The 26,713-nt window shown below is 45.3% G+C and overlaps 1 protein-coding gene across 1 annotated transcript; it reads right to left on the bottom strand.

Moving 5' to 3' along the window:
- RNF125 (ring finger protein 125) lies at positions 1-25,910 on the bottom strand. The gene is given in 8 exon segments (XM_063299233.1): positions 1-1,608; positions 3,769-3,791; positions 3,794-3,875; positions 5,697-5,787; positions 6,012-6,028; positions 6,030-6,107; positions 6,348-6,501; positions 25,253-25,910. Coding segments are annotated over 8 exon segments (732 nt in total). The 5' UTR covers positions 25,447-25,910; the 3' UTR covers positions 1-1,515.
- Positions 25,911-26,713: the final 803 nt, after the last annotated feature.

Below are 26,713 nucleotides of genomic sequence, written 5' to 3'. Positions count from 1 at the left end.
TGTTTTATATACACATATAATTTAAGAATAACTTTTCTATGAACTTTCATCAGTACATATATTTGTGCATGAATGTGCAGTTTTTACAAAACATACGTCAATGACATTATTGGAAATGCTGTTTTAAATGATATTTTATAAAGTTAATTAGTTTTACAGAGTTCTGCAAAACAGTCTGCATATGTAATACAGGACAGAGTAAGATGAACAGACACATTCACTCTCCTATTCTAATTTTGAGTACTATTTAACCAATTCAGTTATGTTTTTTCCTTATGGTAATATGCTATATCTGACTACCCAACTGCTGTCATTATAAGATATAGCATTAATATATCCAATTAGGTCACCAGGACTATGTAATGTACTCTTGTTTGCCAAGTTATAGTTTTCTCTCTGAAAAATGATGCAATGTTTTAAAAAGTAAATAGTTGCTCATTGGCATTGCAACATTTTCATGATCATAAAGACTCTGTCCTCTTAGAAATGCAGTCACAAGATGATCTGGACTTCGGTCACTTTTTTCAAAACTTTAGGCAAAAAGCCTGATAGTATCTTTTACTTTAGGAAAAATAGGCCATAACAATTTATATTCCGAAGAATTACTTCGCACTAAAAGAACCTAGCACCTGGCATAAATGTATAATTAGACAGACTTAAAATGGTATTTTGATTTTGAAAGCTAATTGTTTCTTGATTTATTTTTCATGTATAAATTGAAAAATAAGCCTTTCCCTAATGTTGAAATTAAAGGATGAGAATGAATTAGAATTATAAAGAGTTTTGTAGCCTGCTAAAAACACTCACATGCCAACTTGTTTAAAGCAAATGTGAAATTTGCTGCATCAACAAAACTAAATGCATGTGTTGCTTTCATAACTTCCTTTGACTATTTTTATACTGTGGTAGCATAAAAATCTGGATACTAATTGATCCTCATTAAGGTCTTGTTCACTGATTGGTCTGTGTAATACCATATAGGAAGATTGATCAGAGCCAAACAAACATTTCTTTGATAAATAGATTTGATTGACAAATTAATTAATTAATTAATTTCTTGGAAGTGTTTAAACATAGGTTCTCCACATCTGAAATGAATGAATGGTGGCAGAATTCAGGTGCATAATTTTGAGAAGGGTCCTGATATGCATTCAGTCTCAGTAATTCACAACCAATTAAATTTATATTGATGCTAATGTCTATATGCTGTTTAAGGAAAATAATGGATTTTGGAAACCTAAATGTAATTAGCACTTATAGGAATGAATTAGACTTAGGGAAATTGACAATAAGTGATATGCATAAGGTTTTCATTTTGAATCTGAAATTTAAAAAGCTTTGTTTTAAATTGAATGGTCAGAACAGTTGTTTCATACCTGAAATGGAATGTTTCACACATGAAATGTTTAAAACTCAAAATGTTTTGTATGTTACTAGTTAGTAACAGTATAAACAACCAACACTTTAATTCATAATGTAATCTATTTGACTAGTCTTTGAATTTACTTGCGATGATCATGCAGTACCTGGATTATTCACATGTACATACTCTAAAATTGATTGGTCTATAACTCTTTCAACAAGAACTTCTTCTATAATATGTATGTCCTGAAATAAGAAGGAAAGGAAGTCAGACATTCAAGTAAAATACCGCAACAAGCAAAATCTTGCTTAGCTGTAAAAGAAGCCAAATTTTTAGGCATCAATAACAACTTTATTAGCAATAATTAGATCACATCAAGCTTAGATACTTTAGGATGATATGCCCTTGATTCTTCAACCACACATATAGTTGGATAACCTGCAAATTGCATTTCCAAACAAGAGAACTGTAGTTGGATGTATTTCCCAATGAGTTCCAAACACAAAAAACCAGCAGGATTATGTGTCTCTTTACAATGAATTCCTAGTAAGCTTCTTAGAAATATTAAGAATCATGAACAAAAGTTTCATGATTCAGGGAGCAACCAGGTTTCTACCCTCTGAGAACTTTGCATAACCAGAACAAATTCTATTAACACAACAGCAGGACATTTAGAGTAATGCCAGCATTGATTCTATACTAAGATTGTAAGGTCAACTGATTAGATTTTATGCCATTTAACAAGAAATCACTTGAGCTGAATTTAATTAATGAAATTAACTGATGAGCCGAATTGATAAATCAATGGCTCATGTTGATATAATGAGCACTGAGCATGCTTAGTGCTTACAGTATGCCGATAGTTGGAAAGGAAAAAAACGAAAATACTGGGTTTGAAGAGTAGCTGAAAATGTGAATGAAGTATTCCACACTTTGTTGTTGGGATTAATCTATGTTTATTGTTCCTTTTTTGCCTCCAAAGTTTTTGCCCGTGAGTTTCACACACCAATCAATTGGCCTAAAGAGGTCCCCATGAATTCATGAATTTAAATTAAGAACTTTTAATATCTCCATCTTGAATTTTATATTTTATATTTATATTTAAGAACTACTGTATTCATTGTATTTTAATCTGTATTTATTTTTAGTTTTATTGTAAACTGTCCAGAGTCACTCTTTGAGTGAGATGGTGACCAAACCAGAGGGAGGAGTGTGTGTGTGTGTGTGTGTGTGTGTGTGTGTGTGTGTGTATATATATATATATATATAAACAAACAAACACGTGGTGGGCAATAAAGGAACAAGAGCCTAATTTATAGTAGTCACAAGGGCAATTGAAAGATTAATAAAACAACTGAACTTTTTCATCTATGGTATTTGTTACTCTACATATATTTTTATTTTTGCCTTCCATCTTACAATGGCCATACAGGGTGGGAATTTGGGCAGTTGAAGACATATATGGAGGGAACCCAAATTGGGGAAAGCTAACTTATATGAATATATTGTTACAATGCCTAGTATGTGAAAACTTTGTAATTCTCATTTAATATTTCTTTTGTGGGGAAAAAACATATCTGAACCACCAACAGAAGTTCTCTTTATAGGATATGGAACAAACAATTTGCAGAAGCTTACAATTATAGTCTTAAAATATAAAGCAGTGTATTTTTTGTGTCTTTTATTGTTTTTGGAATTTGACATAAAACTACAATGTATCTGAAAACAAATGTATCATGTAAATTATGTGTTAATTTAACAACCTATACTTTTTATTAACTTAGAAAGCATGTATAATTACTGAAAATACATTAAAATCATATTTTTGGAAGTGTTACAAACTTCACAAATTCTATACATTAGTCTTTAGAGAAGTCATGCAATATAACATCAAAAGATGTGTATTTTTATTCTGGACTTCAGAAAGTCAGAATGGTCAACCTTGTATTTGTGACACTGTAGTATTTTGAGCAGCTATAAGCAGTTCTATCCAAAGTATTTCTTGATAGTACTACTAACTTAACAAAGACATGGGAAAGAGATAACTGGACTGTATTTCCAGACTATAGTTGGTTATTTTAAATTGACCCAAACATGCATAGCAATCCTTCACACTTGCATGCTTTGACCTCTAATTTTCTGTAATTTCAAAAGCAAACATGTATAGAAAACTTGTAGTAAGTTGTGGTTTGCTTTTAAACATCTGAACTTACTGCTCTGGCATAGCACTTTGGAAGTAAATTAGATTACTTCTCCACTGAACTCTTTAGTTTTTGTAACCTTTCTAATTTCCCCAATATAGTGTTCTTGAAATCTACAAATGTCCTTATATGGGAGATACAGAGAGACATTCAGATAAAGAAAGTTTAGCAGGGGCTTAGGAAAAAAAAAAGTAATTTACTCACTATATAATCTTCGTAATAGAACTATGTCTGAGCTGAAGATGCCTTATAAAATTCCTGCTATAACAACTTGGACAACCACCAGGTAATAAACGACAGATTGGACAGTACTGTAGATAGTTCAAGGGGGAAAAAAAAGTAAATAATAATTTTTGTCATTAATATGTACAAAATGAATTATTTATAAAAAGAAAAGAAATGTGCATTATATCTAAATGGTGATAGTTGAATAACCTGGTATATAAGCTTTCAAACACAATGCCATTTCTATCAGCAGTAAATTCAGCTTATTCTCTTCATAGTATATATTAAAAATGCTATACAAGAATGTAAATATCCTGTCTGCAAAATCAGTTGGTCCTGTTATCTATTTAGGTCATTCATGTTCCAAGAATGCTTTTGGTTTTATACATCTATAAACTGTGACCTCTATTCATATAGACCCCTGTGGGGCATCAGAGATGACCAAATTCACAGGTTAGACAGATCAATGACTTTATAAATATTGTTTATTAATAGATCAAAATTATCTGGGTTCACACAAAATAACCAAGCCATAAGCCATACTTTATAAACTACAATGGCTGGATTAATACAAAAGCACAACAGAGGGCTAGGCAACATTAAACCCATGGACATATTCCTTGGTACACAACAGACTCCTTCTGACCAACTTTCTGGGGAAGCCAGCAGAGAAGATTGCAAATGGCAATCACATGATTGCGGGGCGCTTGGCAACCGGTCATAAGTGCAAGGAGGTTTCCAAGCTCCCAGATTGTGATCACCAGACTGCGGGGGGATGGTGAGTCATTTTGCAACAGTGGGAAGTGCTTTACAGGCCGTAAAGTACCCTTTCTGAGGCCATCATAACTGAATGGTTAAGTGACCGGTTGTTAAGTGACGACTACCTGTACAGACATAACATGGAACTTTTTCCGTGGATGAATACTTTTGTAGCAATGGGTGGTTTTAACTACTGAATTAACTTGTTTTCCTGTTTTTCCTGACATATGGTGGCAGTTCTCTCAAGTGAGCTTAAGACCTCAAGTGAAAGGTGAAAGGTCTCCTGTGCAAGCACCGAGTCATGTCTGACCCGGGAGGGGGGAGGGCGCTGCTTTCGCAGCGTTTTCTTGGCAGACTATAGCGGGGTAGTTTGCCATTGCCTTCCCCAGTCATCACCTTCCCCAGCAAGCTGGGTACTCATTTTACTGACCTCAGAAGAATGGAAGGCTGAGTCAACCTGAGCTGGCTACCCAAGAATCCAGCTTCTGCTGGGATCAAACCTGGGTCGTGGGGAAAGTTTCAGTTGCAATACTGCCGCCTACCACTCTGCACCACACCAGGCTTACAGAAGCTTTAAATATATCTTAATCTAAGAAAATAACTTACTATTTTAAATTGAGAATGAGAATTACCATTTTTGCACTTACATTGATCACAGTAGATGACCACTTAGAATTGTCTGATTACTAAAAATACCTTTGTCTTTCTAAATCTATGTTTACTGCAATTTCTCTGAGCAAACAAGCACACTAATGCACTGGGTTACAGTGAAGAAAATTACATACTACAGGAAGAGTTGTACTGAATTTCGTACACGCAAGATTGCCCAGATGAAACAAACAGGAAAGCTGGCTTATGCAAATGAGAAAGTTAAAAGACACATCGAAAAAAATGCTCTAACATTTCCAGAGTACTCCCACTATGGCATGACAGAGTGAGATCTTCTGGTTCTGGAGCCTTTGAAATCCACATTTCAAAAAACTTTCCTTAGGCAGCAAGCTGCAGAGATAATTTTTTACCAGATACATTGTTTTTAAGAAATATCAGTTATAAATATGCATACATATTTAAATTTATTTTGCTTTCTCTAATATATCAAATAGTTGATTGTAGGGATATAGACATAAACCCAAGCGTAAGCAAGTTACCACTGGTCTCCTTTCAGTTCTGTGAGAAGTGAGAAAATGGTCCAAGAGATCGTCTTCATCCAATTCATACTGACAGAAAGGACAAGGATATCTGAAAACAACGGACAGACATTATTTATAGATACCCATTACATTTTCAGTCTTAGCTACTAAATATTCTCTAGTTGATAGCTATTTTGAACAGTGAACCAATCTGCTCCTCAGAAATAAAGCAAGTTTTGGTATACATGCCCAAGCCACTTGGATATGAAAAGCTAAAATAGCTAATGAATCTATAGGTTTCTCTATCTTTAATTTTACTATGATGTACATTACCTTGTTTCAGGGTATGCCAACTTCTTGTAGAGGCCCGTATTTTTCTATATGTTGGTCACACGCCCTCAAATGAGCTCTCATTTCACTAAGGCATACCTAGATCAGGCAAAGATACCTTGTCAGTTAAAATTCTACACTTACAGGTTAACATTTAAAAAGGAATTTTAATTTTCATAAAAGTGAGGATACAAAACAAGGTAGGGTCAAATTTTTTTAAGCTGGGTACAACACATTGCTTAGCATTCAATATAAATTATGTTGAAGTGTGTACAGGATTACTGTTTAGAAAGTTGGTAATAGGAGATAGTAAATTATGTAGTACCAATAGTTATTTACCTGTGTTTTACATTCTGTACAGTTTTGGTGTCTATTTCTCATCATTTTGATAACAAGGGTTGCTGGAATTCCTTCAGGAGGAGGATATGCTCAGCAATATGGGCATGTCCATGTATTATTTCTTAAACATGTTGCAATACAAGAGTGACAAAATCTGACAGAGATAAAAATAAAATCAAGTTTCTCCACAAAACCCTATTTTAAGGAAAGCAATCTAAAATATGGACATGACCTAAGAAGATTGATTCCTGTCTGTCAGTAATTTTCTTTATTTGAACATCCAACCTATTGGGCTACTGATAGAGAGTAGTTACAGAAGATAGTATGTTCTGCTATGAGGCTATCTCTGTATTACCTACTCATTTGCATCAAAGTACCTGCCTATGAGCGACTGAAAATAACTGAATTGTAGTAACACTTTATAGGAGAGGTCAGTGCTACAAAAAGAACGTAAGGCAAGATTTAGCCAAAAATTAACCACATCTATTCCCACTGAAAAAATCATTTTTCCTTTTGCTGAAATGAAACTTAGAAGGGTTTCAGTTTTAACTTTGCTTCCATTTATAAGCATAATTTGCAATAATAAATGGCATGTAACCCTTCACTATGTGCCATTACATGTAGTGGCATATAATCGTATTCTGAATGAAAATGTAATATATTTATACTTCTTTCACAGTACACTCCCTCGGAGTTTTCTCAAATTGAGTCAGACAACAGAGTACCGTATAGGTAAATGAAATCTTGCAGCACTCAGTAGGGAAGGGAGACCATTGTATTTCTGAAATGATTATCTGTGGCAGAATGAAATCAGCTGATTTAGATAACCTCACATTGTGATGAATAGTGAAGTTGATATGCTACATATCTCTATGGATATTTCTACCAAACGGCTCTGTAGACTAGATAATGCTGAGAGAATGAAGAAATATTTTACTGATGATGTATCTAACCTTACTGGGGGAAAAAAAAAGCTAAAGTAGCACACCTTTTCAATCCTTCAATCTTTTCCCAGGCTCTCTCAGCTCAAAATGCAGCAGAACTGCATCACTATTACACAGTGTATATGGAAAGTCTAGCTCCTGAAATCTGGGAAGTATCATTGAACAAAGAGAATCTTAATAGTGTGGAATCTAGGTCTAGATTAATGTCCTGTGTAGTAAATTGAATGCACATCATACTGACATATAGGAATAGTGCATAAAAACTAGAAGGGCAAGACACAAATTCCAAATGTAGTTGAACATTTAGGTCATATTTTAATGTTAATGGTTACATTAGGAACCCTCAAGCTGAGTACTCATAATGCTCTATGAACTTTAAAAAACGTATGTAATAGAAGGGTCAGATGAATCAAATCAAATCTTTATTACAGTCATAGGGAGGGTGGGGTACAGTCAATTAAAAAGCATAGAAGATACATTAGTCTAAAAAAATTATGAAAATCTAAAAGATATAAAATATATTAAAAAAGAAAGAGTATATAAAAAACAAGAGTCTAAAAGAATCTAAAAGTAGGGGTAGGAGCATTAGATGGGTATAGGGGAGCATAAAGTATGTAGTACATAGTATATAGACGACTATGTATCAAATTATAGAGCACTCTAGTATGACAAACTAGATGCTCATTTAGTCTCGTTTATGGCACAGGTCATCTGACAAATTTTAAGTGCTGCTGCACAGATCCTGGCAACATTGTGTGTTGTAGCAAGGTTGGTATCTGAAAGCAGGGAGGTGTAGAATTGCCCTGTGAACCCTGGGTTTTTGTGCAGTTATGGTGAGATGAGGCTAGTACGAATGTCTCTGTAATACAGGCACTGGAGAAGCACATGCTGTGTTGTTTCTGTGTGTCCAGAATCACAGGGTCATTCTCTCTCCAGGTAAGGAATCTTCCTGTATCGGCCTTCAAGGGCAGCTGAGGGGAGGACATGACATCGTGCCAGAGTAAAGGCCCTCCAATGGTTGGGTACCTCAAGTTTAGTTAATTGGTCCTGGCTAGATCCAATTGTCACTCTGTGTCTGCTATACACTGTTTAATGCGTGCTTTGGCCTGATCATATCCCATGCTGAGTAGAAGACCTGGAGAGGAGCCCAAGGATGATATTTTAGTTGCCACTGCCTGTTTACATGTGGATCACTCATAGTTAATGGGGCAAAGCCAAGGTGCAGATGAATCAGATTGAAATTTTATTTATCTTCAGGGAAAAACACACTATAGTTGTAGTTTAACTGTTTTCTTCTACAAGAATAATTTTATTTTAGATATGATTTTTCAAAGAGAGAATCTTCCTTCAAATGTCATAAGGTAAAGCACAAGGTTGCTCCTTACCTATAGAAATATCAACATGGGAAATGTGTATGTACTATAAAGGAGGAACTGATATAAGGGGAAGGCATACCTTAGAACTAAATCTAGAGAAATTTAAGCATGCTTAACTCAAAAGAAATACGTTTGAATTTCTTTATGTATAAACTCTAAGGCCAATTGACCAAAGTTATCAAAATGTGCATATAAACACTCTGGTACCAAACAGTGACCTATTCAGCTGATTTGGATGCATTTTCAAGTGTGTAACTGAAGTTGGCTTAAATTTTAACACCTGCCTTTAAATAGATTCTATTTATTTATTTATTATTCAAATTTAATTACCACCCATCTCCCCCAAAAGAGGGACTCTGGGCGGTTTACAATAAAATCAAGCTCCAACATAAACATTAAAATCTCATAAAAGCAGCAACATCCCAATTATTATAAAATACAATAAACCAATATAAAATCCAAGAAGGTATAAAATCCAGGCTGGTGGGAGGGACTAGGGTGCGAGCCACCCCCAAGAATGGTTATTCACTTTCCCGCCCCAGGCGAGACAGCAGAACTAAGTCTTCAGGGCCTTCCAGAAGGTCAGGAGTGAAGGGGCCTGCCTCACCTCCGGGGGCAAGATGTTCCAGAGTGCGGGGGCCACTGCAGAGAAGGCCCGTTTCCTGGACCCCGCCAGATGAAATTCTCTTATGGATGGGGTCCGCAACATGCCCTCTCTGGATGATCGGGTGGGGCGGGCCGATGTAATGGGGATGAGACGGTCCCTCAGGTAACCTGGCCCCATGCCATGTAGGGCTTTAAAGGTGATAACCAACACCTTGAATTGGACCCGGAAGCAAACTGGCATCCAGTGCAGCACATGCAGCAATGGTGTTATATGTGCTGACCTAGGGGCACCAAAAATGGCCCGCGTGGCTGCATTCTGGACCAGCTGAAACTTCCGGATACTCTTCAAGGGTGGCCCCATGTAGAGCGCATTGCAGTAGTCTATACTGGGAGATGACCAGGGCGTGACTGTTCGGAGGGCCTCTCGTTCCAGGAATGGGCATAACTGGCGCACAACCTGAACTTGTGCAAAGGCCCTCCTGGCCACGACTGCCACCTGCTCTTCGAGCAGGAGTCGTGAGTCCAGGAGAACCCCCAGATTACACACTGAGTCTGTCTGGGGCAGTGCAACCCCATCCAGAACTAAAGATGACAATTTCCTGGAAGACAAGGCGCCATCAATCCACAGCCACTCCGTCTTACCAGGGTTCAGTTGAAGCCTGTTGTTCCCCATCCAGACCCCCATAGCCCCCAGGCACTGAGAAAGGGCAGTCTCTGCATCACTTACCTCACCCGGGATGGAGATATATAATTGGGTATCATCAGCATACTGATGATACCTCATCCCATGGTGACGGATGATCTCACCCAGTGGTTTCATGTAGGTGTTAAATAAGAGAGGAGAGATCCGAACCCTGCGGCACCACACAATGGAGGGGTCAAGGGTCGGATCTCTCCTCTCCTATCACCACCAACTGGGACCGGCCATGGAGGAAGGAGGTGAACCAGCGCAGAAATATGCTGCCCACCCCCAACTCCCTGAGCCATCCCAAAAGAATACCATGGTCGATGGTATCAAAAGCCGCTGAGAGGTCAAGGAGAGCGAGGATGGATGCACTGCCTCCATCCCGCTCCCACCAGAGATCATCCATAAGTGCGACCAATGCAGTTTCTGTCCCATATCCTGGCCTGCAACCTGACTGAAAGGGGTCCAGATAATCCGTTTCATCCAGGATCCTCTGGAGTTGCAACACCACCACCTTCTCAACCACCTTACCCAAAAAGGGGAGGTGGGAGACTGGATGAAAATTGTCCAGCACAGTTGGGTCCAGCGATGGCTTCTTGAGGAGGGGGTGCACCAGTGCCTTTTTAAAGGCAGCCAGGAACACCCCCTCACTCAAGGATGTATTTACCATCGGTTGGACCCAACCACACATCACCTCCCAAGCTGCTTTCATCAGCCAGGAGGGGCATGGATCTAAATGACAGGTGGTGGCATTCACAATCTGGAGGATCCTGTCCTCTTCCTCGGGTCCAACAGCATCAACCTGCTCCCAGATAACAAGGCTAAAACATTCCCTCGGCATCTCCTCAGACCCTGCTTCACGCATGGAGTCTAACTTGGAACAGATCTGAGTGATTTTATCCTGCAGATGCTCAGAAAACTCTTCCGCACAGCCCTGTAGGTGGGTCACTGGACCCACCGTCCCCAAAAGGGTGCGTGTGATCTTAAACAGGGCCATCGGCCAGCAATCTGCGGATGCAATAAGAGCGGAGAAATACTGCCGTTTCGCCGCTCTTACTGCCACAAGATAGGCCTTAATAGCGGCTCTAGCTTGTGTTCAGTCAGATTCAGTCATCTTCCTCCAGCAGTGCTCTAGGCCTCTCTTAAGCCTCTTCAAAACCCTCAGCTCCTTTGTGAACCACGGGGAGTGTCGGGTTGGATGAGTCAGGAGAGGCCGCACAGGCGCGATCCTGTCCAAGGCCCCGGCCACCTCCCTATTCCAGGCAGCAGCCAGGGGCTCCACTGGACCGTGCAGCAGATCCTTGGGTACAACTTCCAGCTCCCTCTGAAACCTCACTGGGTCCATCAGTCACCGGGGGTGGACCAACCAAATGGGTCCTGCCTCCCTGCGGAGGGGGGCAGCATAGGAGAATCTCAAGGCCACCAGGGCATGATCTGACCATGACAATGGGGATAGATGCAGCTCTCCCCTCAGATTACATTGCCACTGCTCTGACAAGAAAACCAAGTCCGGAGTGAGACCACTGTCTCAAGTTGGGTCCCGAATAATCAAGGACAGGCCCATGGCTGCCATGAAGATTGAAGTCCCCCAGGACGATAAGGCTGGGGAACTCCACCACCAGACCCGAGACAACCTCCAGCAGCTCAGGCAGGGAGGTTGCTATGCAGCAGGGAGGCTGGTACAGTAGCAGTACTTCCAACTGTTCTCGGGAACCCAACTTGAAGAACAGGGTCTCACACCCGGCCACTTGTGGGGCAGGGCCCCTGAAGGCCACCAGTGTCATGAGTGCCGTTGAGCTAAAGTCATCAGCGCAATGGCACTCATGACAATGACAAGGAAATAGGTGAAGGGGTACAAGTTAAGTAGCCATCAACCTACAACGACTAACGGCCAACAAACAATAGCCAAATGAATCACGGAGCCACCCAAACCATCAGCGGCAATACAACGGGGATCGCCCAGCTGAAAGCAATCAGCAGACGAATGGAAACCTGATGATGGGCGATCCCGGAAACCCTCACCCACCGGCAGGGCAACGCATGGGACAAAGGGGGGTGACGTGACCGTGAGCGAGGGAGCGCTGACCGGCGCGGGGTATTTAAACCCCGCACCGGCGCGCTCCTGTCACTCTCAGCTTTTTTCTACCAACGCTGTACCTGCCCTGCAATAAACCAGAGTCTGATTCGCAAGACAGTGTCTGACTGTTATTCAGGGGGAGGCAGCGCATGACATAAAGCTGAGAGTCATAAACTCAGCCTCGCCGAGCCCCACCGGACGACAACGAGCCGCGGGAGGAGTAGACGGCGAGAAGACCAGCAAGATGAGGCCGGAACGGCGCGGGCAAGGAGGGCGAGCCGCGCGGCAAGAGACAGAGGAGGACCGACCAAGGCCAGAGGCACCGCGGACTCCCGGAGCCATGGACGCCCACCCCACCCGACCCGAGCCTCAGCTCCAACCCCAAGGGGAGATGGCGACGGAGGCAACCCGACCGCGGGAGGGAGCAGCACGACTTCCGAAACCAGCGGAGGACCCCGCGCCCCACATCGCACCCCAGCAACGGGCGTGGAGCGACAGCCCCACGGCGCTCGACACGGAGGAGGACGACGGAGACACCCATCAGACGGCGGAGGAAGCGGACCCGCGGCAGAGGGACGATGAACCCCGCCGGCAACCCACCCCCGAGGACGCGCCAACGGAACCGGCCCCAGCGGCGGCGCGGGCTGTGGACGAGGAGGCACGAGCTGAACTCGCGGCCATGCGGGCTCAGCTGACGGAACTCCGGACCATGCTCCAGGCGCTTATGCCCCCCGCGCCACCCAACGACGTCCCCGCACAAGCCCACACCCCGAGCGAAGCATCGAACCCACACGGGCCAGCGGAGGGCCAGCAGACGGCACAGGCGGCCGACACCACACCCCGAGAAGCGAGAGGCGGGGCCGCACAAAACGCCCGGGCCCCAAAGGACTTCCCCATCTTCTTCGATGGGACCCCCACAAAACTCTCGTTTTTTGTGACCAACGCTAGGGAGTTCATGGGGAGGCACGGACACTCCTATGACTCCGAGGCCGACAAGATCGCCGCCGTGGCGATCAAACTCCAAGACAGGGCGGCGGACTGGTACGTCCAACTGTACGAGTCCAGCTCCCCCGCCCTCGCCACCTTCCCTGCTTTCATCAAAGAGATGAAAGACTACTTCGAAGACCCCCTAGCCAAAGTGCGGGCGAAAAGCGCACTCCAAAGACTTAAACAGGGCACCCGCACGGTCCCTGACTACGCCCTGGAGTTCAAAGCCCTCGCGGGGAAGGTCAGCGACTGGTCCGAGACCACCCTGCTGGAAATCTTCAAAAGGGGGCTCAACCGCGACGTTCTCCAATGGGCCCTCTACCGCGACGACCCAGAAACGTTACACGGGTGGATCCACCTCGCGGGGAAAGCCGAACACGCGCACCGCACCTTCCTTATGACAACCACGGAAGACGCAAACGATGCCGGGAAAAAGGTACCCGCACCACACGGGGGGATGGCCGGCCCCATATACCCAAAAAAGAAGTTCAACCGGGAGCCCTGCGGGAGGTGTGGCAAATTAGGGCACAAGACGGCGGATTGCTTCGCCAACCGACCGCCGACCAGCGCGCCCAAGCCCACCCCGAAAATTAGCCCCAAACCACCCAACCCGGGGCCGCCGCCTCACCGCCGAATGACCGTGGCCACAGCGACACCGAAAGAGAGCTGGGACGCTTACTGGGGGGAAGAGGACAATACCGACCCCGACCAGCCGGCGGGAAATGCTCCCCGCCTGCTCTGAGACGCGTGGCGAGGCAGGCGGTGGGACAGCAACGCGGACCACCTCAACGAAACGACAAAAGCTCCGTAATATTGGCAGCAATTCAACTCTCTTCCGGCAACGGAGCCACCACGGCCGCGGCACTAGTGGACTCGGGGTGCTCAAAAAACCTCATCCACCCCGACCTAGTCGCCAAACTCGACCTCCGCTGCTTCCCCCTCCCCACGCCGCTGGCATTCCACCAGCTGGACGGCTCTACAGCGGGAGGAAAACCAGCCACGCTACAAACCGAGCCGGTCACCCTGCAAATGGGCACTCACACCGAGCGCACATCGTTCGTAGTCACGCCCATCGGACGGCCCATTGCAGTCCTGGGGATGCCATGGCTCGCGAAAAACAACCCGCGGATCAACTGGGCGACCCGCACCTTCACATTCGGCGACGGCGAGTATCGAGCACCAGTACCAGCTGGCAAAAGCAACCCCACGGTAGGACGAGCGGAGGCGACCACACAAGACAACGCCGCTACCACAGCAGACCTACCAGAACAATACGCCGACTTCTCCGAGGTCTTCGGAGAGGCAGAGGCGGACCAACTACCCCCCCACCGCAAGACGGATTGCCGGATCGATCTACTGCCCGACGTCCCCTTACCTAGACCAAAGATCTATTCGATGACCCCGAAGGAGATGGCAACCCTCCGGGAGTTCATCGATAAAAACCTAGACAGGGGATTCATAGAGCCAGCATGCTCACCGGTCGGAGCCCCCGTCTTATTCCGGGAGAAGAAAGACGGGACCCTACGGCTCTGTACCGACTACCGGGGCCTAAACGCGGCTTCCCTGTCCAACAAATATCCCTTACCCCTGGTGAAGGACATGCTCGCCCACCTGTCCACGGGCAAAGTCTTTTCCAAATTGGACCTTCGCGAGGCGTACTATCGCATCCGAATCAGGGAGGGGGACGAATGGAAGACGGCGTTTAACTGCCCCCTAGGCGCTTTCCAGTACAAGGTACTGCCCTTCGGACTCGCGGGGGCCCCTGGGGTGTTCATGCAGCTCATCAATGAGGTACTGCATGAACATCTGTTTAAAGGGGTCCTGGTCTACATCGACGACGTCCTTATTTACACAAAAACACACGAGGAACACGTAACCTTAGTCAGGCAAGTCCTCGACAAGCTCAGAAGGGCGCAGCTCTATGCGAAGCCTACAAAGTGCGAGTTTCACAAAGAGCGCCTAGACTATTTGGGGTATCGAATCTCCGGGGACGGCATCGAAATGGACCCCGCAAAAGTCGAAGCGGTGCTAAACTGGGAGCGGCCCCGCAACAGACGGCAACTACAGAGCTTCCTGGGATTCGCGAATTTCTACAGGTCATTCGCCCGGGGGTTCGCTGAGATAGCCCTCCCCTTAACGGACCTCCTCAAAACCAAAGGGGTGGGGAACACCCGACGCGCCAAGAACCCAGGCACAGTGCTGAATTGGACTCCCGCGTGCCAGACCGCATTCGACAAGCTGAAAGCGCTGTTCACGACGGAGCCAATCCTCGCGCACCCGGACCCAGAACGGCCGTTCGTGGTCCAAGCCGACACCTCAGACTTCTCCCTGGGAGCCATCCTGCTACAAAAAGACTCCACGGGGCTCCTGAAACCATGCGCCTACCTGTCAAGGAAGTTCTCCGAGACAGAGAGGCGATGGCACGTCTGGGAGAAAGAAGCCTTCGCGGTGAAATCGGCACTAGAGACATGGCGACACCTACTCGAGGGAGCCACCCAACCATTCGAGGTCTGGACGGACCACCGGAACCTCGAGGCCCTACGAACGCCTAGACGCCTTAGCCCAAAACAGGTCCGATGGGCCCAATTCTTCAGCCGCTTTGATTTCCAGCTGAAGTTCATGCCGGGCAAGAAGAACTTCTTGGCCGACGCCCTCTCCCGACTGCCCCAAGACGAAGAGCCCGCCCCAGACACCATTGGGACGGTCCTATCCGCCTCGCAACTGGGGATGGCCGTGACCACCCGAAGCGGCGCACGGAGGCAGCTCGACGCTACGGCGCAGCCGACGGCGGGACAACCGGCGACGGAAAGAAGCCAACCGCAACTACCAGGGGGAATGCGCACGGACCTCGCCGCCGCCCTCAAAACCGACCCCTGGTTCCTGGCGAACCCCGACAAGGTAACGATGGCGCAAGACCTGGCATGGGGGGAAGGCAGAATCTACGTCCCGGACTCGCAACGCCAGGCGATCTTGCATAGGTCACACGACGCCAAGCAAGCGGGACACTTTGGGTTCCTCAAGACCCTACACCTAACACGGCGCCAATTCTGGTGGCCCGCGCTCAGGCGAGACGTAAAAACCTACGTGGCGTCCTGCCCAACGTGCGCTAGGGCCAAACGGGCACCAGGCAAACCCGCGGGACTATTGCAACGGGTGGCAGAACCCTCCCGCCCATGGGAGGAAATCTCTATGGATTTTATAGTGGACCTCCCACCCAGCCAGAAGAAAACGGCCATTTGGGTGGTGAAGGACTACTTCTCAAAGCAGGCCCACTTCATCCCCTGCACGTCGGTCCCATCCTCACAACAGCTAGCCAAACTCTTCCTCATCCACGTGTACAGGCTACACGGATGTCCCGCACGTGTGGTGACCGACAGGGGCACACAGTTCACCTCCAAATTCTGGCGGGCCTTCCTGAAGCTGACGGGGACCCAACAGGCCCTATCTACGGCTTGGCATCCGCAGACGGACAGAGCCACTGAGGTTCTTAATGCCACCTTAGAGCAATTTATACGATCATATACGAACTACCACCAAGACGACTGGGCTGAACTGCTCCCGTTCGCCGAAGTCGCATACAACAACGCCGTCCACACGAGCACGGGGAAAACTCCGTTCGAAGTAGTCTCGGGGCGCGACTTCGTCCCCATACCGGAGCTACCTCAACCCCCGGAACCACAGGTGGACGCCAGCGACTGGGGACGGAAGATCGCGGAAGCATGGCCAGTAATCACGGCGGCGCTGAAGGAGGCACAGGCTGCTTACAAAGAGCAGGCCGACAAGCACCGGCGCCAACAACCGACGTTCCAGGCGGGGGATATGGCCTATCTATCCACCAAGTTCCTAAAGTCAACCCAACCCTCGAAAAAACTGGGGCCTAAGTACATCGGGCCGTTCCGAGTCACGCAAATAGTGAACCCGGTAGCGATACGCCTGGACCTGCCACACAACCTCCGGAGGCTCCACCCGGTGTTCCACACCAGCCTCCTAAAACTGGCAACCACCTCCCGATGGCACCCAAGCACGCCACAGCCCGCACCGCTTATGATCGACGGGCAACACCACTTCGAGATAAGGGACATCCTCGACTCCCGCAAGCAACGAGGAACTCTACACTATCTGGTCAGGTGGAAACACTTCCCCCACCCGGAATGGGTGGCGGCGCACAACGTTAACGCGCCTGACCTGACCAGAGCATTTCACCGGGCATACCCCGACAAACCGCAACCAAGGTCAGCAAAACCAAACCCCCCCCCGCAAGCCTCCCCCCGCCTCCCGTGCCCCAAGGGAAAGGGCCCCCCCCAAGCCCGCGACTTGGGTGGACCTTCCCCCCCCCGGGACTCACTCCCCCCGCCCCGGGCCCACGGGGTGGTGACAAACGATCGCCAGCACCCTCCCCCCGCCCCCCGGCCGCGGGGGAGTGGCAAGCAAGTCAACAGGGCAACCTGGGGGCAACGCCCAGGAGACACAACAAAGGCGACGCACTCTAAATAAGAAAAGAAGGGCCCTACCTGGAGCTGAGAAGCACCCGACCAGCCACGCCTCTCGCCTCGCCGAACTGAGCCAAACAAACAGGGTGTGGTTGGAGCATGCGCACGCCAGGTCAGAACCCGAGCATGCGCACCATGGACACACCCTGGGAAGGCACGTGGTAGAGGGAGGAGCAAAGGGAGGGGCGACAACTACTCCGGCGGGAACTTTGAAAAAAAAAAAAAAAAAAAATGTGGCGTTTTGACAGCTCCACGGGGAAAACCCAGAAACCCGGGGGAGAACACTATTCGGAAAGGGGGCAGTATGTCATGAGTGCCGTTGAGCTAAAGTCATCAGCGCAATGGCACTCATGACAATGACAAGGAAATAGGTGAAGGGGTACAAGTTAAGTAGCCATCAACCTACAACGACTAACGGCCAACAAACAATAGCCAAATGAATCACGGAGCCACCCAAACCATCAGCGGCAATACAACGGGGATCGCCCAGCTGAAAGCAATCAGCAGACGAATGGAAACCTGATGATGGGCGATCCCGGAAACCCTCACCCAGGGCAACGCATGGGACAAAGGGGGGTGACGTGACCGTGAGCGAGGGGGCGCTGACCGGCGCGGGGTATTTAAACCCCGCACCGGCGCGCTCCTGTCACTCTCAGCTTTTTTCTACCAACGCTGTACCTGCCCTGCAATAAACCAGAGTCTGATTCGCAAGACAGTGTCTGACTGTTATTCAGGGGGAGGCAGCGCATGACAACCAGAGACTCTTGGATGACAACAGCCACTCCTCCTCCCCTACCCTGGTATCTCGGCTGGTGCCACACCTGAAACACAGCTGGGCACATTTCCGAAAGGGCTACCCCCCTTCTGAGCCCAGCCAGGTCTTGGTGATACATGCCAGGTCTGCCACCTCCTCTGCGATCAAATTGCATATGAGGGGGGCTTTGTTGTTAACTGACTTGGCGTTAAGCAGCAGCAGCCGGAGACCAGGGCCCTCAAGGATCTGCTGTCCAGGGCCTGGGTCTGAACCCGGAGGGCCGGAACACGCCACCGGTAGTAAACACCGGGGGCGTCTTCCCCAAAGATGGCCCGCCCTCCAGTTCCTGTCATAACATCCCCGACCCATCACCACCTCGATGGCACTCCCCGCCCTATAGCCCCCAGAATTTCCAGGCCCGGTTGCCTCCACTCCCAGACCTCCAGAAACCCTGGATGGAAATAAGAGTCTCCTCCTCCACTCACACATCCTCAAAACTCAATCAAAGGCCGGGCAGTGGCCGGCCCCACAGCACACCAGCTCACGCTCTCGGCACTGCAGGGGCCTAGCCAAAGCTCTTCACACTCTCCCTGTGCCCCGCTCAGCCTCTCTCACTGGTCAATGGGGAGGCACCCACCCATTCCTGTCCCCCCATCTCTCACAGAGGGGGTAAACACTCTCTCACACTCTCACACACAGGCACACAACTCTGGACCCCCCCCCCCCATGTCTCTCACCCTCAGAGGGGAGTACCACACACACACTGGAGGGACCCTCTTAGCTCCCTGCCGTCTCTGGGCAGGTTGGGGAATGACCCGCACCCACACTCTGAACTACTTCCCCATCTAAGGGATTTCCCATCTAAAGGCCTTCAGTAAGGGGCCCAGGACTGTAAAGGCCCACCGCCTCCCCACCAAAGTCTTCCACCAGGAGGCTCTGGCACAGGATCCGCTGCTCTGGAATCTGCCGCTCCACATTTAGTCAATAGACAAAAATTTATCCACGTTTAGTCAATAGACAAAAATTAACCAAATCAACTAAGGGTAAACAGAGATGTTATTTGGTGCCAGCCCCATTAGGTAGACCAGAGCAGGAAATCAACTCCATGGGAAGATTAAAACTACTTTTATTGAGATTGGCAATAACAACAATCTTGCAAGTTTGATTGTGCTGCACCTCCTCCTCCTCCTTAGGGAGGTGTCTGCCTCAGTTGCTTCCAAATGTTACCTTGTAGTTCTGGACTTAAAAAAATACTTCAGCTTCTTTTGCTTAGCTAACGGTTCCTGCATATCTTCATCTAGGTAATCTTCCTTACTCTCTACATTTGGGGTGTTCAGAATATAAATAAAGTTGGCAATAACTCTGACTATGGAAAACCATCCTGTACTGCAGAAAATGACAAAATGTCAAACCTGAGAATTATCAGGCCTGGGTTTACACATCATGCTATGCAATCAACCATGATTCACCCACCACTATTTTTCCATTTTTGCACCATCTTCACACTTCATGGCAAGCCATAGTGTTGATTATCTGGCTCAATTTAGTGTTATGCGTATATCCAGACACTATAGTTTGTAAATCATAATTTATGACTCTGCAAGTACATTTTATTCAACAAACTATGGGAAAGAAAATACTGGTCTGGCATGATTTGTGAATTGATGCACTAAACATTACTGTCCCGGTTTGCTTACTATGCCATCTGGACCTGAAAACAAGCTTAGTTTTTGATTAGGTCAGACATTATCAGCCAAAATTATTAACTACAGTTCTTTCTTACTGGCAACAAGGCCAGCCTTAATTTAATGTGATGCCTGAACCTGGTCTTCAGGAAAACAGTGCAGGACCTTTTACAAAATAGAGTTGCCCTAATTTCTGCTTCTTCATTTTCTTTTTCTCTGCCAGGGAGAATGCGAAGCCTTCTTGAAAACAAAGTGGCTGGGAGGAGGGGGGGGAAAAAAAGCCATCTGGCTAACTAATGCAAATGTTGTTGGAATATTAACCAAACAAGAAAGGGACTGGTAAAACAGAGTTGACTAGTTTGCAGTGTTCTTGGGTCATATTCATTAGGTGAGTGCCTTAACCACTGCTAACACTAAGCCATGATAAATCTGTCATGAAACCATATAAGCCTAGTTCAGCTACACTAATCACATAATTCCTAAGTATGTCAGTCTTAACAAAATAATACGAATTTAGCATGGATTTAAAATTTAGTACATCTCCTAAATCTTAGAACTAGGTAACGGCGTTCCGTGAGTCATGCTGGCCACATGACCCGGAAGTGTCCTATGGACAACGCCGGCTCCAAGGCTTAGAAACGGAGATGAGCACCGCCCCCTAGAGTTGGATTCGACTGGACTTTACGTCAAGGGAAACCTTTACCTTTACCTAAATCTTAGAAATGTATTTATATATGCATCCAAATAATGTATTGGTTGCTCTCTTTTTGCTCTTGCCTGGTTATTTTTCCCTGTATTTGTTTCTTATGCTGTTTCCTTTTAAATTTCCAATGTTTTGCTGATGTATAAAATAAGAAAAAAATACATTATCAGTTAGGAGGATACATGTAGCTCTGGGATTGGATTAGGACAAAGGAGTCAGTATGGATTAGGACGGATTAGGACAAAGGGGTCAGTATGTTCATTCAGGCCTCACTGCCACATCCTGCTTGCTCTGGCTCAAAGACATCCCACCCACCATGAATGCACAACATTGTCCTCAACCAGCTTTCAGCCTATTGAGAGAGCAGCCGCCGCCCTTTATGGCTCCTTTGGTGTCAGTCCTCTGATTCTAGAGTGATTGCTCCATGGGATCAGAGAACTGAGGTTTCTGCCTCCTGTTACTGGCACCAAAGGAGGTGTACCCCCCACCTCTCTCCTCCCCCCCGCCCCCGGAGGGAGTGCCTGGACAGAAGCACTTTAAGGAGCCAATTGAAGAGAATATTTGTAGCTCAGAGTTAAACTGTGGAGTCATTGGTGTTCTCTGAGCCTTGTTGCTTTCTTGCAGACATTTCATTGCCAGACTAGACAACATCTTCAGTGCAAACTGATTGCACTGATGATGTTGCTTAGTCTGGCAATGAAACAACTGCAAGAAAACAACAAGGACTCCACTTTAAGGAGCTTTCAAAAGGAATGAAAAGAAACCTCAAGAAAGCTTTTTGGCTCCCTGATTGGATTAGATCAGTCTGATCAAATTTACCCCAGAAAGTCTTAGAAATTAGATACTGATATCCAAAACAAAAGGTGCCATCAGGATGCCCTTTAACTAGCTGTCTGTCTTGGAGATGACACCAAGTTGAGGAAATGTGATTTACACTCTAGTCCTATAACAATGTTAAGAAATATTGTAGGTTTTTGATAATGAGACTGACCCCTATCAGCTCTCTTCTTCCTTAAAAATAAATTTTGAAAATTAGTACACAAACCCTCAAGTATAGAATGATTCATTACCTGAAGGAATCATATTCCTGGTTTTTTTTAATCTGTTTAATTGTGTCCTGTGGGGACGCGGTGGCGCTGCGGGTTAAACCGCTGAGCTGTCGATCGGAAGGTCGGCGGTTCGAAACCGCGCGGCGGGGTGAGCTCCCGTTGCTCGTCCCAGCTCCTGCACACCAAGCAGTTCGAAAACATGCAAATGTGAGTAGATTAATTGGTACCGCTTCGGCGGGAAGGTAACGGCGTTCCGTGAGTCATGCTGGCCACATGACCTGGAAGTGTCCTATGGACAACGCCGGCTCCAAGGCTTTGAAACGGAGATGAGCACCGCCCCCTAGAGTCGGACACGACTGGACTTTACGTCAAGGGAAACCTTTACCTTTACCTAATTGTGTCCAATTCTTGGAGACTGCCTGGATAAGCCCCTGCAGTTTTCTTGGCAAGGTTTTTCAGAAGTGGTTTGCCACTGCCTCCTTCCTAGGGCTGAGAGAGGAGGACTGGCCCAAGGTCACCCAGCTGGCTCTGTGCCTAATGCAGGACTAGAACTCACAGTCTCCCAGTTTCTAGCCTGATACCTTAACCACTACACCAAACTGGTTCTCATTGAGGGTAGACTTGAACCTATATTTGAACCTAGACATAAATCTCTTTGTCTTATTACTTGAACATAAAACTTGACAAAATTATATTGTGTGTTTCAAAATGTTTAATTATTTTTTATTTAATTTTTATACCACCTTTATTTTTATAAATAACTCAAGGCAGCAAACATACCTAATACTCCTTCCTCCTATTTTTCCACAACAACCCTGTGAGGTGAGTATCAATTCTATCTCACTTTCTACCTCATTTTAAAACTCTTAACTTCTAGACTGAAATACGTGATATGTGTATGATTTGGATTATGAATGGAAAAACTCTAAAGCCTCTTGAAGTCACACTGAGCTCCATGGATCTACCTCTTTGACTACCAGTATTAATACTGGACCTCAGTATTCTTGCAATCACGTTTACTAATGGAAATGTCTTCCATTTCTACTAATTCTACTTCCACTATTTACATCCAGTTTTAAATTGATAAGATTCCTATAAATGTTCTTTTAATATTTACTTGCAAGGTTTGTACATGTATTGCAAACAAGGTATTTTCTGGGGCTTTTTATTGCATTAGAATTATTGTTTCAAATATGTTTTTTCAGCTACAGCTGATAACCAATATTCTATTTTATTAATTCAAAGAAAGTGTTCCACTGTTGTTTATCAGGTAAGTGTTGTTTAAAAAATGAACCAGAGTTAACTAGTTTGGCAAAGTACAGCTGCATGAGAAAGCATCAGACCAGGGTTTCTCACCCAGGGTTCCGCAAGAAGTCACTAGGGGTTCCCTGGGAGATCATGATTTATTTAAAAAATTATTTCAAATTTGGGCAACTTCACATTAAAGAGGTAAGTTCCATTCTCTATTTTTAGTTTAAGAACACTGTTAATGCATATATACAGGCCTACACATGAAACAAATAGAATAATTTTGTAACTTCTGGCCTATATTTGAGCCTGAATGTGCAGGGCTTCCTCAACGCCTGAAAAGTATTTCAAGCGTTCCTCCAGGGTCAAAAAGTTGAGAAAGGCTGCATCAGACCATAAAAATCCTGCTGCCTCTAAGTTCAACCAGTTGCAAATAATATGCATATATTTGATGCAATCAGTAGAAGCTTAATAAATACACATTGCAGATCTTATCTATGAGTTGTCATTTCTTGTACACCTCATACACATAGCTGTAGAATCGGATTTTGCCATTCTATTTGCCATATAGAAGATTTTTGCTGCCCAAGCAGCATGAAATAAACAAACCACTTGGTTTCAGAACACTGCAAAGGATTCTAGAAAGGTCTCTCAGTTTGAATGATGAATCAATCATGTCAATTGCTTATGGCCTTTGATATGGCAGGTCTCTTGAATGATATGGACTCCAGTAAGAGCCTAATCAGCACAACAGCACTGCACAGTATATTAAAATCTAACATACTAATACATATAATGACATACATACATACATACATATATATGCATTATTACATATGGTACGTGCCACAAAAATGTCATTTACAAATTTTATAATCAAATTACTCATCCAGCGTAGCTTTAGAGTGGATACCAAAATCTTTAGATGGCTCTTGCCAGATAGCAAATCCTGTAGTAAAAGCATCATCTTTCTGAGAAGAGAAAAAAAAAACTCACATAAATCTTAATCTGCTCACGTATCTTAATCTAAAAAAACCTCACGTATCTTAATCTGCTTGATTGGCCAAATAATGTTTTGACTACCATGCCCCTTTCAGTTTGGATGTTTTCTCTGCCACAGCTTTCTAATCAATGCAAACCATAATTACTCTGACATCTTAATAGGGCAACCCATGAAATCCATTTGATCGAGCCAGAATGTCATACAAAATTGGGAGCTTGTCATCATGAAATCCATTCATGTCAGCCAATCCACGGATTCACTCTTCTGTCTAAATGAGGCCACTGAGGGTAATGCAAATTTCCCACTGCCCAATGTTATGTTATGTCTACAATATGAATCACCTGAATTTCACCTGAAAAGAAGCAACAGTTGTTGCAATATGAGGAATGATCCACAGATTTTTATTCAGATATTTAAAAGGTCTGACTCTTGCTTAAATATCTTGGGAGAGAAAAGGGTAGAGTAAGCAATGTATATTAAGTTGCTAATTATTCAATATTTAATTACTTTATTTACCTGAAAGGAAAATTAGGCTGTTCATCAAGAAATTAATTTATAAAATGGGGGAGGGATCATTACAGATTTGCTGAAACTTAAGTAAAAGATGTGGGTTTTGACTAATTCTCCTTTGGGAAAGCATCTAATACAGTATTATTATTTATGTTACATTATTTGTATACTGCCGGGTCAGGTGACTCAAATATAAAAATTATTTCCCTTTCAAAATATAAACACTCTATTTAAATCAAGATTACTACTATACAAAGTATGTTACTTCTGCTCTGCCAGAACATCGTGTTTAGTTTGTTACCAAAGTATTAAAAAAGAATCAAAGGAACGTATCAACCTGTTTCAACATCATTGTTCGATTCAAATTTAGTAAGCTCCTTCTTTCTTTTTCGGCAAAACAAAAGGTACTTTTGTGTTTTCGAATGCCATCCTCGAGGTAAATGCTCTTCCTTAAAAACCAAAACCACCATGGAGCTTATCTGAACCAAAAGTGAAGCTAAACGCAGTCCCACCGCATGTAAGAAACGGATGAACATCTTTTTTCGTCTTTTGGTTTTAAGAGAAATCGTTACATGTTCATACCGAATTTTGCTGCTCAGTAACACGAGGGACTTACTTCCAGTAAGTTTGCGCTAGAAAGTACTGCGGACGTAAATAGAAACAAACATTTTAGATGTGAACGGGAGAGGAGGACAAGCTGTACTTCCTCCAACACAAGTTTCTCAGAGCAGGACCAAGGTTCAGCCCCCGCCTCCCAACCTGAGCTAACTCAGAGAAGTTGGACTTACACGTGGCCGCACCTGGTCCTTACGGGCTGGTCGAGCACCTCCAAGCAGATAGCGCAGTCAAAAGAAGGAAGTTGCTGCTCTTGCACGTCTCCAGCTCCACCTGACGGTTGTGGGAACTGGATACGGCCTTGGGAGCCGCCAGCACCCGGCGTCCTCGCCGTCTCCCGTCCGTCGCTGCTTAGTACCGACCCCATCGCCTAACCGAACGTGGCGTTTGCTTGCTACTATACGGTATGCAGCAGAATCGTGGCAGTTTTGCAGGATTTCGCCTTGAAGCAAAAGGAAATCGACAGCTCCCCCACTTGGACCTCCTTGTTTTGGGACGAAATCCTGTAGACGTTCTGCCGCGGCTGCAGAGTCGAAATCCTGCGGCAGCTTTATTGGTGGTAGCAGGTCCAGTCCAAGTTGGCGCGGTGAAACCTGACACCTTCGGAGGGAATTCTGGCTTCGTTTATTGGCTGGCGCAATATTTTGTTTTTTCCTTAGACCCTGGTGATCTGCGAATGACCTCTGCATGGTTGACCGGACGTGATTCCCCCTGGGTCGAAGGGAATTTGTTCCGCGGAGTGCTTAGGATTGAACTCTGAAATACTCTTTGCTACGTGCGTGTCACCCATCATAGCCGTGCTCAGTTCTCTTGTTTTTGTTAAACGCTTTCTCCCAGCTGAGTATAAGAAAAATACTCAAGCTAGAAAAGGACGAAAACACCAAGCAGCTGTCCTTTGCCAAAACGAAATACGTTTATATTTACATGTTGCCTTAAGGCTGTGGTTTTAGCTAGCCTAATTCGTAAATCTTGGATTTACTTACCATACTACCCCAAATATTTGCTTATTCATGGTTTACTGGATAAATTTGCAAAAATATCAAAGAATCGGGTTATAACCAATGCCTGGGTTCACAGAACACAGCAAACCACAAACAATGTTTAGCTTAACACTGTGTGGACTGAAATAATAGTTTATGGCTTAGTGTTTTGTGTCTTAAAAATAGTTTAAGAACTGTGGCTTAGTGCCACATGCAAATGAGACCAATATTATGCTGCATGCTTCTCTTTGGAAGCCAGATCTAATCATTGATTTAGGTGCTAGACTATGAATGAAGTTAAAATGTTGCAGCCCTCCCATTCAGAATCCAGGTGGACAACTGTACCCTCCTCATTCTTCCATGTACTGGCTTTGCCCCGCCTCCAAAATCAAGTGGCACTTGGCTCACTGCCCAAGCTAAGTGTGTTCAACAAATGGTTTCCCCTTCCTGCTTTACCATTACATACCTCCTTAATTTTTTTTTCATAATACTTTAGGTATTAGTGTGTCACAAGACTCCCTTGTGTATCATGCTGTTTTGATAAATGTCAAAATGGTAGTTTCTAGCTTATCATCTATATTAAATACTCCTGTGAGTTGAACTCAACACCTAGAGAGTATATGGGAAATGGTTTGCCATTGTCTTCTCCCAGGA

This window comes from Candoia aspera, chromosome 3 (assembly GCF_035149785.1).
Source record: "Candoia aspera isolate rCanAsp1 chromosome 3, rCanAsp1.hap2, whole genome shotgun sequence".
Taxonomy (NCBI): domain Eukaryota; kingdom Metazoa; phylum Chordata; class Lepidosauria; order Squamata; family Boidae; genus Candoia; species Candoia aspera.
This window is presented reverse-complemented; position numbering and strand designations above follow the sequence as displayed.